At 44.4% G+C, this 15916-nt stretch overlaps 1 protein-coding gene across 5 annotated transcripts in view; it reads left to right on the forward strand.

Annotated features, from left to right (window-relative positions):
* Nucleotides 1–15916, forward strand: part of SLC6A4 (solute carrier family 6 member 4) — a 46207-nt gene that overhangs the window by 12084 nt on the left and 18207 nt on the right. For 4 of the 5 annotated variants that reach the window (XM_061604722.1, XM_061604723.1, XM_061604720.1 and 1 more), the window contains 4 exons: nt 9979–10545; nt 12496–12630; nt 13109–13328; nt 15657–15795. In XM_061604722.1, coding sequence (XP_061460706.1) covers nt 10095–10545; nt 12496–12630; nt 13109–13328; nt 15657–15795 — 945 coding nt within the window. In that variant the 5' untranslated portion in view covers nt 9979–10094. Of the gene's footprint in view, nt 1–4683; nt 4996–9978; nt 10546–12495; nt 12631–13108; nt 13329–15656; nt 15796–15916 lie in introns of those variants that run through there. The other variant, XM_061604721.1, reaches the window with a different exon arrangement.

The raw sequence follows: 15916 nt of genomic DNA on the forward strand, positions 1-15916 counted from the left end.
TTAAACCTTTGTTGATATCAACAGTTAAAAATAGATCCTATAAAGGTCATAAACTTTGGTTTGATAAGGACTGTGAAACCAGGAAAAAAGGTCTATGCGCCCAGATTAGAGCTTCTAGACGCGACCACTCGGAAGCAGTTATGCTTCGTTTGCACTCATTAAAAAAGTCATACGAGAAGCTCCTAAACGAGAAAAAACATGCTTTTTTCGTTAATAGTTGGCGTTCCTTGGGGTTGGCCGTTCTCCAAGGAAATGACGCAGAGTTCTGGAGATTGGTACAGGGTGGACTCATGCAGAATATCTTTGTCCCAATTCCTCCTGTCCTCCCGGAATCCTGGGTTTTACATTTTCGTCAAATTTTTGAGAATAAAGACCCTACTCCTCCTTTCGTTAGCGATGTTCCCTCCTCCCTTCCCCCCTGGCCTCCAGTTACTGGTGCAGTTATAAGGGAATTAATATCTACTCTTCGCCCGGGCAAGGCACCTGGGGAAGATATGATACCTCCCGAACTACTACTCACCGACCCCACCTGGTGGTGTCCAATTTTAGCCACACTTTTTTCAAATATAAATGCCACTGGTAACATTCCGCTGAGCTGGCGCACAAGTATTGTGGTGCCCATATTTAAGAAAGGCGACCCTTCTAATCCATCTAACTATAGACCCATCAGCCTGCTAGATGTAGTATCTAAACTATATGGTCGCTTTCTTCTAAGCAAACTGCTAGATTGCGATATAAAACACTCCCTTATTCATGTGGAACAGGCTGGTTTTAGAAAAGGCAGAAGTACCCTTGATCATGCGTTTGTTCTACACCATCTAATAAATAAGACCAAATCCGGGTTGTGTAAGTCCCTTTATTTAGCGTTTATAGACTTTTCCTCAGCGTTTGATCTAATTGATAGGGATTTACTGTGGCGTAAATTACATCAGGCAGGCATTGATAAGAGATTGTTGTGGTTAATCCAGTCTCTCCATCGAGATACCCGGTTAAGGGTCCGCCTTGGTTTGAACGGAGCCCTCTCTACTGAAATCCCGGTTAGAAGAGGTGTTAAGCAAGGCTGTTTGTTGGCCCCTTTTTTGTTCAACTTTTTTATTAACAATCTTATTCCCACAATGGCCTCCCCTGACTTCTTTCCCCCTTCAGTAGGGAACAGGAAGATAGCATCTTTGCTTTATGCTGACGACCTGGTCCTGCTGTCTCAAAATAAAATCGGGCTAAAAAGAATGTTGCTAAGATTAGAGGAGTATTGTGAGGCCCATCATCTATATGTCAATTATTCTAAAACTAAAATAATGATATGTGGGCAATATAGTAGGTCTAAATCCAGCTGGTCTCTAAATGGCCAACCACTTGAACAGGTCAACACATTTAAATATCTAGGCATATGTTTCAATAACAAACTCCTTTGGAGCCCTCAATTGGAGGCGACTAAGTTACTGGCCGCAAGGTCCAGTGGCCAATTAAGGAAATTTTTATATTCTCGTGGTGGTCAACTTATTAACCCAATGCTAAAAATCTATGTAGCCAAACTCCTCCCTAAAATCCTATATGGTTCAGAGCTCTGGGGTCACTCAGAAAAAGCTAGCCTTGAAGTCCTCCAAAATACATTCTTGAAACAAATAATGGGCCTCCCCAGAAGTACCCCATCAGCCCATATAAGAGCGGAACTTGGTCTATCCTCTCTGTCAGCTCGGATTGATTTAGCTTTCCTACGATATTGGAAAAGAACATCTTCCACGGGTGACTCTCCCCTCACAAAACTTTGTTGGCATGATTCGCAGAGTGTGGGAGGGTGGGCCTCAAAATTTACTGAATTACTAACAACCTATGACCTCACCCTAGACAAATTCTCAAACTTTAATCCATCTGAGTTACGCAATTTGATCTTTAATCATGATGCCTATCAAGATAGAGCATCAATTGTGGCAGCCTCTTTTTCTCTCTGGTTCCCTCAAATTAAACTTAACCACGCCCCGGCCGCTTATCTTACCAGTTTGACCTGTGCTCAGTTGCGCAGAGCCTTTACAGAATTGCGGTTTCAAACCATGCCCTCAGCTATTCTAGAGGGCAGATATAAGGGCACCCCAATCGCTGAACGCCTCTGTATTTTTGGTTGTAAAGTCCCTGAAGATTTAGCCCATTATATGCTTTTATGTCCCTTATATCAGCACCCCAGAGAAAATTTTTTAGCTTCTTGTTTGAGTTCCACCAGGGGGTCTCCCAATGCAAAATTAGTAATAGAGTTATTAATGGACAATAACAAGCAGGTCACAATTGTAGTGGCTAATTTTGCTTTCGCTGCTAAAAAGCTTAGAGCAGCGTACGTAAACTCCCTATGAAACCAACTTGGTGATGTACTCAAGTTTTAAGTCTTCTGATTTTAAAACGTTTTCTTGTAATCCTTTGTGCCAAATCATGTCTGATTGTTTTTATTCTGTTATTTTTATGATGCAACGGCCTATGGCTATATGCAAATAAAGGAAATTGATTGATATTAAAAGGTAAAAAATTAAAAGGGGAGGGATTAGCAAGCCAAGCAGCTGAGTCTGACTTTTAGAACACTGACGGTTGGTTCTTACTGAGCATGCCCGACACTATCATTCAGTTCAATGCAAAATTTCTTAAATAAATTAAAAATCAGTCAGGGATTTTTTTAACTTTTAAACTGCAGAAGATGAAGGTCAAAGTATGGGGCAAGGTCAGTAATAGGATTACAGGTACTCTGTGAACATGGCTGATTTTTAATTAATTGCAACTGATTATAAGTACTCTGACAGAAAAAAGTCAAAAAGGGGTGTGGTTTCTCTCTCTTTTTCACTTTGACCTCTCGATTTTCTCTGACTGTTCTGTGTATTACCATGAAAATTTAGAGGGTTGTTAAGCAAGCGTTTCTGAGTTCAGGACTATAAGTTTTGTAAGTTTTTGTTTTGTAATGAACTTAAGGAAGGATCAGAATGGCATGAGGGGTATGTTCAATTTAACATTGCAGAATGCGAAAAATCCATGCTGACTATCGTATACAGCCACTCTCGTGGCTGTATAATAATTTTAGTTCCTGTGCTTCTCATTTTTCACATCTTTAAGGTCAGTTTGCTACATTTCTGCATTGGTCTGCAATTTGTTTTTTAAAAAGAGATTTATCAGCAATTTAATGTGCACTACTCCTAACATACACATTTTGGCATCTTAATTTTGCCTATTATAATGCATTTTGTAAGTTATTCTTTTCACACTAATATATGCATTTTTAGCACACTCCCACCTAACATACTCGTTTTTGTACCCATCACAAAGTTTGGAGATGTCCGAATGTCAAAAGATTACTGCATCTTGGTTTGTGTAATGTTTCAGGAAGTGGAAATTAGGCCTGAGCAAAAGTTCTCCCCCCCCAAATATCCCTAACTTCATCAGCAAGAGAATTATCACTTGTGGTGTCTGTGTCAATGCTCGCCTCCCCCCTCCCAGATATTGCAGTGGCAGCTCTGGGGTGGACAAACGAGTAATGGAGGGGAGAGGGCAGTTGATGCTGGGTAGCAACTGACGTCCTGAGAACATGGTGGTATTATGGTTAGGGCAAGGGTGCCTAACCTGTGCTGCTCCAGATGCTGTTGGCCTCCATCAGCACCAGCCAGTATGGCCAATGGCCAGCGATGGTGGGAGTTTGAAGCCCAGCAGCAACATCTGGATGGCCAAAAGCTTCCCATCTGGGTTAGCATGACAGACCAAGACTGGAGAGATCTTGAGTTCTCCTCACTCAGCCATGAAATTCACTGGGTGACTCTGGGCCAGTCAGCCTCTCCCGCTCGCTGACTAATCTACTGCACAGGATTGTTGTGAGGACCAAATAGGGGTGGATGGTACCCTCAATGCCTTTCTGAGCTCCTCAAAGGGAAGAGAACGAACCACGTTTTGCCTGTGAGGGGGCTTTAAGGGGCAAGGCCTTGGCTCAGCGGCAGAGCATATGCTTTGCATGCAGAAGGTCCTGGGTTCAGTCCCCAGCATCTCCAGGTTGCGCTGGGAATATCCCCTCCCTGCAACCCTGGAGAAGCCGCTGCCAGTCGGCATAGAGACAGTCCTGAGCTAGACAGAGAAATGGCCTGACTCAGTACAAGGCAGCTTCTTATGGCCCTATAAGAACTGCCTTTCTGGATCAGACCATGAGTTTTGTGCACAGCAGCCAGCCAGCCAGCCCGCTACTATCAGGATACTCAAGAAGCATACTACTTCTGCATATGGAGGCTCCATTTAGATGCTGTGTCGCTAAAAGCTGTTGACAGCCCTCTCCTGCTCCTCCGTAAGTTTGCCTCCTTTGGGGAAAGCCATCTTAAGCTGGCAGCCATCAGTTCCTCTTCTGGTAGCCAGTGAATTCCAGGAGTGAACCCTTAAATTGCTTATGCGATTGAGTTAGGATTATAGAATGAGTTCCTTATAGAAAATATAAGAAAAGATGACGCATTGGAAGGATCTGACTCACAGCAGGAGCCCAGGGTGGCCTTCAGGACAGCAAGCAGTGGAGCGGAACATTTCGATAGCTGATGGTGGGAATTATGGAAAGTTCTATCCCCAGGCGCCTGCAACTGGTGGGTCATTGTCTCACTCTCTCTTGGTTCTATTTGGAAGTTTAAAGTCCACCAGGGCTGCCTCTCTGCGTTGATCTGCCCCTGCCCAGGTTGTGAAATCAGGACGGGCTCAAGGTGCCAGGGTGAGCTTTGTTTCCAGCACCTGTCTCACCCCTCCAGAGGTGGAGCTCTGAAAAGATGTCTTGAGTGTGGGATCCTCTGGAGTAAAAGCAAAAGTTCTCAGCCTCCAGCTTTGCGGCTTACTCTCCCGGGATCTTCGGAGATAGTTGTGTGCTAGTTGATTATTAACAAAGGTTTGACAATTGCAACATGCGCATGGCCCAAGATCCAGGATTCTCTGCCTGGGGAAAGGAGCTAGCAGGTGGTTACATGTGGTGCCCTCTCTGGGCCCAGGAATTTCAGGATTCAGCAGGTATAAATTCTTTCCTCCCTCCCCTCTTACAAACTGCCCACACACCGCTGGAGTTGCAAGATGCTGATATTGGATTGTTGACTGGAGTTCCAGCCCTCTAATCTAATAACCCTTCTGTGGGTTGCACGGGGTAGATCCTCTCCCCCCCCTTTCCCCCCCTAATAATCCTGGAAGGTAGGTAAGGCGGAGATAGTGAAGCTGGGCAAAGATCATTCAGCAAGTGTTTGTGGGTGAGTGGGGATTCAAACCCAGGCTCGCCACTCTTAAACCCAACTTTCAAGCCCAGCTTTACCAACCGGGTGCCCTCCAGTTGTTCTGGACTACCTTCCGCTACAACTGATGAGGGCACCAGGTTGGTGAAGGCTGGTGCAAATCTTCATTCTGTTTACAACAGTATCTGGCCAAATGTCCATCCTTCCCCCCCTCCCACTCCTCTCCCAGGCGGCTCAAATGCCAGGCGTGGATGGAGACAGGCACCCTTTGTTGTTTGTCCCCAACATCTGATAATCAAGGGTGTGTCCTCTATGTGATTATGGGGATTCCGTTTTTAACTGACTTAGCTATAAGCTGTCCATAGATCCATTAGTTTGCCCAGCCATTTTAAAAAGATAAGCCATTTAATGCTAGGCTTGTTCTTCACAACATCTTCTGGCAGGGTGTTCTGTGAGTCGATTATGAAGTGAGCAGAAAGCGTTCAGAGGCTACTTTTGCATCACTCGGGACATTGCAAGGTTTTGACCAAGGTGCTTAGTTATACTGCCTGAACATGGAGTTTCAATTCTTACTAGCCTTTGAAAAAGATCTTAGTTCGTATTTGTGGTTTTTAGTCACTTGGGCTATGTTATGGCAATGGAACCCGTGCACAATTATAGCTGTTTGTTTAACCTACTGCACACTAAACTTATGTGATAACCAGAAACGGTTTTTTGAAAGAGTTAATAGTATCTCCCTACCCAGTCTTTCCAAGTTCATGATTTTATAAACCTCTTGTAGTATGTATACTAGAGAGAAAAAAAAACCAAGCCACTCTCTTTAGTCTTTCCTTGTAGGTAAGGCTCAACGATCCTTTCATTTTTAGTGGACCTTGTGGAATCTTCTCCAACTCTATCATTAAATATATTGTAGGTATATAGGAAGGTGCCATATACATCTAGCCCAGTATTGCCTACACTGTCTGGCAGCAGCGACAGCTCTCCAGCATCTCAAGCAGAGAGGGGCCTCAGGAACATAGGAAGCTGTCTTATACAGAGTCAGAACATTGGTCCAGCTAGCTCAGTATAGTCTACACTGACTGGCAGCAGCTGTCCAGGGTTCCAAGCAGGAATCTTTCCCTGCCCTACCTGGAGAGGCCATTGGGGATTGAAGCTGGGACCTTCTGCATGGAAGGGAGGTGCACTGTCACTGAGCTATGGCGCTTCCCATTACCTGCTACCCATTTTGACTGGAAGTGCCACTAAGCTCCAATCCCTCCCTTAGGAACATACAACGCTTCCTTATTCAAAACAGTCTGTCCATCTAGCTCTCTATTGACTCCACTCTGGGATCTGGAGCAGAGATAATTCCTGTCACCTGCTGCTACCTGAAACCTTTCCACTGGGGGTTGAACCTAGGACTTTCTGAACACAACGCAGAGGCTCTGCAACGGAGCGACAAGCCTTCCCCCCTCCAAACATCTGCAAGATTTCCATGGTTTTTGGTGTTCGCCACAGCACGCAATATCTGCGCGGTCTCAGGGTGGTTAAGGAGAACAGAGGTCCAAGGGCCAAGCTGCAACGGGACAATTATGTTTTAATTCAAACTGCTAGAAACTGGACAATAAATGGCAGTTTAGAATTCTGCAGGTTGGACTATTTCAAACAGGAAGGAGTGGAGAGGCTTTGAAAGAGTTGATCTGGGAACCCCAATGTTTAATCATTAGAATTTTTTTTAAATCACATGGGTATGATGCTGAGGACATGAGAGGGCTGCATGTAATGTTTACATCATGTTTATTGCTGGAGGCAGGAAGCCTCTGAATGCCAGTTGCCTGGTGTTTGCACCCAGGTCCTGCTTTCAGGCTCCCCACTGGGGGCATCTGTTTGGCTGCTGTGAGGACAGGATGCCGGACTAGATGGGCCCCCGTTGTTGGCCTCATCCAGTAAGAGAGCTCTTCTTATGTTCTTCTTGTATGCTATTTCTTAAAGACTGTTTTGTAACCTACATAGTGCATGTCAAAATGGTGAGAGCCAGCATGCATCTTCAAATGTCCTATAAATTAGGTAGATAGAGTTGATCAGAGGCTGGGGGTGGGTGGGGAAGGTGATTAAGGCAAGCTTTGGACCAAAAAAATTCTAACTGCAACAGCTCACCCAGCAAAATAGGGTGGCTGTTGGATCATTCTTTCCTATTGGGCCAGCTTTCCAGAGGCGCAAGGCCTTACCTGATTATAAACCAAAGGGAGAGGTTACTACAAATAATGGCCGGGCTCCAAAAAGCTACTCTGGGTGTGCCCGAGGCTTTGAGCAGCTCAAACCATGACAGCAGATAGCAGCAATTTGACATGAAATCAATGTATTTGTGTCTAGCGGACAGCTCACGAAACAGACTGGTGGACCCAATAACTGAAAAGAGGACAGCAAGGGACAGATTCTTTAAACATACTATTAAAAGAAAAAGAAATTCTGTGCCAATTAGATTGTCTTTCTTTCTTTCTTTTTGGAGGTAGAGGGCAATGATGGTGTCTTTCATTACTGTAGTAAGGAGAAGGCTGACTGTTACCGGCAAATGTGGGGCAGCTGTCAGTGATTGGTAAGCGCTGGGAAACCAAAGGCCCATTGCCTGAGCTGGACTGGCGGGTAGAGGGCCTTGTCACTCACGGAACAGGATGCTGGACTAGAGGTGCTCTCCGTATGATCCATCGGGGCTCCTCTTAGAAACGGACCAAGTAACCAGACTGATGCAACTCCAGAATAGAAATGGGGACTGCGGCCACTTGCTGCACAGACTGTTGTGTGCTTTGCTGCCTTTCCTCATGCTTACATGGGAATAAGCCCCACTGAAAACAATGGTACTGACTCACACATAGGTGTGTATAGGGTAGTGCTGTAAGAGCAACTTTTTGTTCTGGGAATGTAGATTTATCAGTAGGGGTAATATCGGATCCGATCCAATGCTGGTCTTAGAGTAGACTCACTGAAATTAATAGGCATGACTAACTTTGATCCATTCATTTAAATGGGCCTGCTATGAGCAGAACTCCCAGTTAAGTTAGGACCCATTAACAGCAATGTCTGGGCCTGCCTAAGGGACACATTTTGAGGTGCCATTAAGAGGACAGGAAATAATAACGTTGTTTCATCTTATATCTGTGCCACCATTTGGTGCCATTTCATTTTTCCACCCAGAGGCACCAACATTTCTTGGACTATCTCTGTGTGACAACTTTAATTAATTAATCAGTTAGATGAATCAGTTTTTAAAAACTATCAGTCAGCTAAACAACACCCCTAATTGTGCAACACATTTTAATTAACGTTAATTATTTTTAATGTAAGTACTTTTAAAAAAAGAGTCGGGATGGCAGGTGAAATCTTAAAAGAGCCTTTTCTCCTTCACTCTCACACAGAAGAGGAAGTTTCTTCTAAGGTGGGGTCTATTGTGATGTTTCCCCCCTAAAAACTAAGGCAGATTTTTCCCCTTCAAAATTAGGGTTTCATTCATATTCAGATTAACTGCAGATTGATTGATTGAATCAAGTAAAACTTGAATGAATAAACAAATCCTACGTTCAAGCTATTCCTCTCTGCACAATCGAATGCTGGAGAGGTGGCTAAGAAATGATGTTGTGTAGATAAGTTAATAGTCAAGAAATCAGAAGAAGGCTAGGACTGGGGAGGGAAGCTATGAGAGAACTAGAAAAGGTCCTCAAATGTAAAGATGCATCACTGAACACTAAAGTCAGGATCATTCAGAACATGGTATTCCTGAACTCTATGTATGGATGTGAAAGTTGGACAATGTAGTGTTGGAGAAGAGCTTTGCGCATACCATGGACTGCAAAAAAGACAAATAATTGGGTGTCAGAACAAATAAAACCAGAACTGTCACTAGAAGCTAAAATGATGAAACTGAGGTCATCCTACTTTGGACACATGATGAGAAGACCTGATTCACTAGAAAAGACAGTAATGCTGGAGAAAACAGAAGGGAGCAGAAAAAGAGGAAGGCCAAACAAGAAGTAAGTTGATTCCATAAAGGAAGTCCCAGACCTGAACTTACAAGATCTGAACAGGGTGGTTCACGACAGATGCTCTTGGAGGTCGCTGATTCATAGGGTCACCATAGTCGACTTGGAGGCACATAACAACAACAACCCCATCAGGTCCCAGAGCAGGTTACAACAATTGAAAATTCAGTATTAAAAATAGTTAAAACAAATTACAGTCACTTGAATAGGGTGGGTCCTGAAAACGTATATCTCAGGTGTCAAAGGCCAAGGTAATGAGGTGTGTCTTCAGCATATGGCAGAAACTATATAATGAAGATGGCAGAGGCACCTCTGTGGCGAGGCAATTCCACAACTTAGGAGCTGCTTAGGAGATTCTGAGGGACAGTGCACCAGTCCCCCACCATTCTCCTCTGAGCCAGCCTGCTGCCCCAGGTATGATGGAGAATGCAATCCCACCATCAGTATTAAGATTAAGGTTAAGATTCACTCCAGCTGGATTCTGTACATGGAACAGGGAATAGGTGCCATCTTGTTCTTCACCTCAGACAGCAAAATGCCTTATGTCACCTGCATAATTACAATAGCTGAAAATTGCCTTCTATAATCTTGCCATTTACAATTGTTCTTGCATGTCATTATATAAAAGAAATGTTTATTTCTGTACAGACGTTTATGTAAATGAGATCATACAGTCATAATCAATAATCATATTCTAATTTATATTCCCTTCACAATGAAAATGCTAAGCTGTGTTGTGTTCCTCAAACATGTTACAGGGTCTGGAGCCAAGATATTGATGCTGGGGAACTCACAAACTAACCGGTGTCTGGAAAGGTGGTCTTAGTGGAAGTCACTTGCAGATGGGCAGGAACGCTGCCTTCTAACCTCTGGAATGGAGAAGGCAGCCCCCAACGAGACCCAGCCTCTCACCTCTCTAAAGGAGGCCTCAAACTGTAAGGAAGGGGGTGACTGCACAGAGAATGGACTCCTGATCAAGATCACCCAAGCTAAATGTCAACTGGCAGAGGGAGCAAATCAAACCCGCCCTAGCCAAGAGGACAAAGAGGTGACGACCAGCCCGGTTTCCAATGGGCTTTCAGGAGCTCAGAGCCCAAGTCTTTGCAATGTGACAGGAGGCAGTGAAAGTGCCCCCTTGGCACCTCCTGCTGCCACGACCACTACCACTACCATCTGTGTGGTAGATGCTCAGCAGCACCTGATGGAGATGGGTGAGAGGGAGACGTGGAGCAAGAAAGTGGACTTCCTCCTCTCTGTTATTGGCTATGCAGTAGATCTGGGCAACGTGTGGCGCTTCCCTTACATATGTTATCAAAATGGAGGAGGTGAGTGTCTATCGGCCCTTTCAAATATACTTTACTTGTGCAGTGGGGAGCGGCAGAGCAGGAGGGGTAGTGCCTGTTCACCAAATGAAAATCCAAGCAACAAAAGCCCCAGTGAGAACTGAAGTTACAGCCAATTTCAAGCATTTTCTTGCAATGAAATAAAGTTCGTTGTATATACTTCAGGTAGATTCCATTTGCCCAGCATTCCCAATTAACAGGTGCTTAGAGTCAGTGTAGTGTAGTGGTTAAGGTGTTGGACTACGACCTGGGAGACCAGGGTTCAAGTCCCCGCATAGCCATGAAACTCACTGGGTGACCTTGGGCCAGTCACTGCCTCTCAGCCTCATGAAAACCCTCTTCATACGGTCGCCATGAGTCAGAATCGACTTGAAGACAGTACACACATATAGGTTATATAAAACAACACACACGCACACACAATATTGCATCTAGAAAGCTGGTCTCTGATATGACTGCCTTGAACCCACAAACTGAACACAGCCCACTTGCTGGTCATTTATTGGGTCTTGACATCTGTTTTTGTTTCCTTGCTTGCAAGGAACTACTTGGACAGGAGAGGGTCCTGAGTGCACACACCCCTGCCATGCAGGTCACACAATACATGGGCGTATTTGGGGGGGGTGGCACTGTGTGCAACTCGCTGGATGTTCAGCTATGTAGATCTGCCTTAAAATTAACCGTGTAGGTTTCAGACTTAAGACTTGCTTGTCTTTTCTCCTCGAGCATTTCTCAAAGATTAATTTCAAAAGAAAAATATTCAGTGTTGTTTTTTTAAATGTCAGTTCAGAGTTTATTCCTATACTTGTGTGAAATTTTATTTCAGCTCTGCCAAGGATACTGGAGGTGTCTTAAGGAGAAGTGGGAGCTCTCTTTTTTTGCCCAGAAACACAAAAAGTGGCCAGTTAGTCTACAGGCCATATACTGATGAATAGCGTGGACTGGTGGGGACTGGCCTCTGGCACATCCCATCAGCTCTCGCACAGTCAGAACTGCCTGGAAATGTCACAATATCCAACTTTCACAATATAGAAATGGCTCACGGCTTGGCTGTGCATAGTTGCTACAGCACTAGCCCTTCATTTTCTCCCCTTGTTATGAAAGAATCCGCACAACATGGGCTACTCAATCATGGCATCCAGTGTTTTCTAAGAGTTGTCTCCCTGTGCTGATTTTTGGCAGCTTTTGAAATAACAATACACTGTTGCATTGTCAGTCTGTCCAACGTAGAGTAGCAAAGACTATCTTAAGGGCAACTGTGGCTTTAAATGGAAAGCTTCCCATTTGCAGATTCAGCCTATTTTATTGCTTCCTTTTCAGGGTGGCTGAGGGGCTAGTGTTTACTTGCCCCTAAATGTTCCTTATTTGTCTGGTTTTTGTTTCCTTATTGGAGGTCAAGGGTTGATTACTAATTTCCTTGCATTTGTTTTTTTAAATCTTTTTATAGTGAAATAAATTACCGTGTCCAACATTTCTCAGAAAATAACTTTCTGAAAAAGATTTTTTTCGAGCTCCTCCCGAACTGTTGAAGGATTTCACTCTACCTGAAAATATTAAGGAATACAGCCTACCCAATTCCTCTGCTTGCAAACAGAGTGGAGAATTTCACTTGTAGCTGTGGATCCAGTTTTAATATTAATGCCATTTACATTGCTGAAGGAAGCAATGGACTTGATCGCTTTTGCTTTTTAGTCCTCCTCTCTTAGCCCAAGTATGTTCAGTACAAAATAATAACAGAGAATTGTCCATGCCCGCTACTGGGTAGATGGAAGTTTGGAGGGCTTCAGCGATACATTCAGAATTAATGGAGCTAAAATTTATCACAAGGAGATTTTCTGATCCAATTTCAGAGGATTTTTTTCACCTCTCCCATAAACTGCACAATCTAACGGCTGTCTGAATGGTGTCATAATGTTGGTCCCTTTGATTCAGGGGCTTTCCTCATCCCGTATACAATCATGGCTATCTTCGGAGGGATCCCGCTCTTCTACATGGAGCTGGTGCTGGGGCAGTATCACCGAAATGGATGCATCTCAATATGGAGGAAGATCTGTCCCATTTTCAAAGGTAATTCATGCGGGGAGATACTGCATGATGCACGAGGAGATTTTTATTCTTAGGACTTGTACTCAACATCTGGATCATACTTAAAGCTACTGGGCCCCTGGTGTGCGCCTCCTTGTGGGCGGGAGGCTTCCAAGCACACATGGAGCTCACACATCTTAGATGTATAATTCTGTCTTGCCCCTCAAAATCAATAAACTCCGTCCATAACAAGTTATCTATTTACTATGGTCATAGTTCCTGAAATATACATGCGTGTGTAAAATGGCTGACAATGCCATTTTATTACGTTGTTGCTAGAGCCCTAATCCATGTTTTCTTATGGTATGGGCTGGAACTCCATGCCTGCATAGAAACCTCTTTTGCACTCACAGCAAGTCATTTGTGCTCCTTGTGTGCACAGCAGCATCTATGCACACCCAACGTAGCAGCAGGGCATCTGTCTTCTTCACGTTCGAGCTGGTATTTTCTGTCTCCCTAGGAATTGGCTATGCCATCTGTATCATTGCTTTCTACATTGCCTCGTACTACAACACCATCATGGCATGGGCCTTATACTACCTCGTCTCCTCATTCACGAGTGAGCTGCCCTGGACCAGCTGCAAAAACCCTTGGAACACCAACAACTGCACAAACTACTTCTCCAACAAGAGCACCGCCTGGACCACCAACTCAACCTCCCCGGCAGAAGAATTTTATACGTAAGTGCATGTAAGTGGAGAGACAGACATGCCAGAAAAAGGTGGAAGAAGTCGTTGAGGAGGGTTGGATGGGTTAAGTCCTCTGCTTTCTTTGTACATGTGCAAAGCGCCACGTCCCCTGGTTGAGCAAGGACTTATCACAGAGTGTCAATGCGACCAACGAGTAGAGATGTTAAGGGCTCGTTTTCTGTTCCGCCCAGTATTCAGCGCTGTTTCTGTTCTGCTGCAGTTCATCTTCTGCCCAAACTTGTTCGCCTCATTGTCCGCTCTGGGGAAATCACGTGACTTATGTAATTTATGTAATTAATTATGTAAATTACATAGGTTTATTCATTTAATACATTTATATACCGCTTAATCGTTTACATTTCTAAGCAGTGCTATGTTATTGCACGCCATTCATTTCAGCGCAAAGGAAATGCAGAGCAAATGAGGAAAATCAATTATGTTATCATTTGAGGTGAAAGTAACAAGTTGAAAGTTTGCTGGACTGATTTCTGTTCCAGACATGTATGAATAAGTGAACATCATCAATTTCCACTCCCGTCAGAATTCTCCAACATCCCTACAAATGTGTGAGGGATGGCGACACAGGACCTGAAAACCACATGGCCTGTGGTGGCTTGCCGGCAAGTTTTACTGCCAGAGCTTACTTCCTCCACACCCCTTTTGCCTCTAGTATGGCAACTGTATGTGTAGGTGTACATTTGTAGGGGGCATGTCTGGTTTAAGGGTCTCCCATTGCTGAGTCTATGGAGTCTTGTCTCGGGACTTGTAGCTCTTCAAAGGGATTTATGGGCTTCACAGCAACCATGATTTCAAACCAATCACCATTGCTCTTAAGCCCCTTCCCGGTGCCAAGGGTTTATTCCTTATGCTTGCAACAGCCTCTGAAGTCTTCTGCAACATCAACCTCGGTCATTCCCTAATTAGGTGCCAGGGCACACAAGGGTGCTGTGAGAGCCCTGCTAAAACCCATAAATAAATCTAAAACACATGGCTCCCAAGTGCCTAAAGTATCCATGCACAGAGGAGGGTACCTGCTGCATCTTTGCATGACTTCCTGCTCTACTCTCACCTCCTTCCTCCTTCAATGCTACCTCTGCTGGTGGTGTGGGTAATTCTGCCAAAACCGCACTGTGCAATCTATCATTCTTGATATAGAAAAGTAACAGCATTGTCCACCCACTGTATTTCTGTATGAGTCTCTGCTCTGGATACAGCTCCTCCCAAATAGATGGCATGCTCAAGATTGCAACTCATGTGGAAACACACAGGCCTAGTTTGCTTATAGCACTAAGTCATGGTTTATTTAACAAGCCATGAGATAACCACAAGGTATCCTACAGATGATCAAACAAACTACAGGTTTCTCCAAAGTTTGGCTTACTTTCCAGATGCTCACGGCCTCTATAGATTGGTGAGTGTCTGGGATGGGGTAGTCAAACAAACCAAAGGGTGCTGTGTTCATAAGTAACACCAAACCATGGTTAAAACAAACCAAGGTTCATACACCAACATCAAACCATGGTTCAAGATGATGGTTTGTAGGCAGTACAGAAACCACAGTTAAAGTACTGGGAAGGGTTTGTACATAATGCTAAGCCATGGTTTAACAATCCATCGTTTGCAAACCAGACCACAGAGAGGGGGCTTCTCTGAGGACAGATTCTTCTTACTAGCATAGTGTATAAAAGAAACCCTTTTGGAGTACAAGAATGAAGTGGCGCCTCAGACACCTCCCATTTTAATTAAAGGGAAAAATGTGTGCCTGAGTTGTCAGAAGTTTGGGGACCCCTTGGGATGTCAGTTGATTCTTAGAAACAGCTCTATCCAGGCCCAGCTCAAGATGTACGTACATTTTTTTTAATTGCCAGATAAGGAAATCCAAACAGTAAAAGAACCAAACGAAGTAAATAACTGCCACCTTTTGAACAGCATGAAATCGACATGATATAGCCGTCTCTAGACTACCCCTTCCTCTCTCCCATAGTCGGGTCCAGCAGCAAATCTTCAAACCAGGGCAGCCAACATGGTGCCCTGCAGATGCTGTTGCACTCTCAGTTCCCATCAGCCGCAGCAGCCAACGTGGACAATAGTCAGGGATGATGTTGCAGCCCAACCTCATCTGAACGGCACCATGCTGGCTACCCTGTTCCTGACCTCTCATTTGTGTGGCTTGCATCCCACAGTCAACTTGTTGGCAGGTTCCCAGTATGGTCTTGGACCACAAGCAAACACTCCCTCTTTCCCCTCATCTCCTTGTGCTCCCCTTTGAAAAGTTTGCATCCCAAACAAGCCCCAACAGCTATTTCCTTTCTGTTTCAGCCGCCACATTCTTCAAGTGCACAGATCCAAGGGGCTGGATGACCTGGGAGGGATCAGCTGGCAGCTCACCCTCTGTTTGCTGCTTATCTTCACCATTGTGTACTTCAGCATCTGGAAAGGTGTCAAAACATCTGGAAAGGTGAAGAGTAAGGCCAACAAATTGAGGAGGAGGAGTTACGTGTTATTGTATGTGGTGGTCGAGATGCAAAATGATCAAAATGAAAGACTGTCTTTTTAAGAATGGGTGCAGAATCTTAGGG

This window comes from Rhineura floridana, chromosome 21 (genome assembly GCF_030035675.1).
Source record: "Rhineura floridana isolate rRhiFlo1 chromosome 21, rRhiFlo1.hap2, whole genome shotgun sequence".
NCBI classification, from domain to species: Eukaryota; Metazoa; Chordata; class Lepidosauria; order Squamata; family Rhineuridae; genus Rhineura; species Rhineura floridana.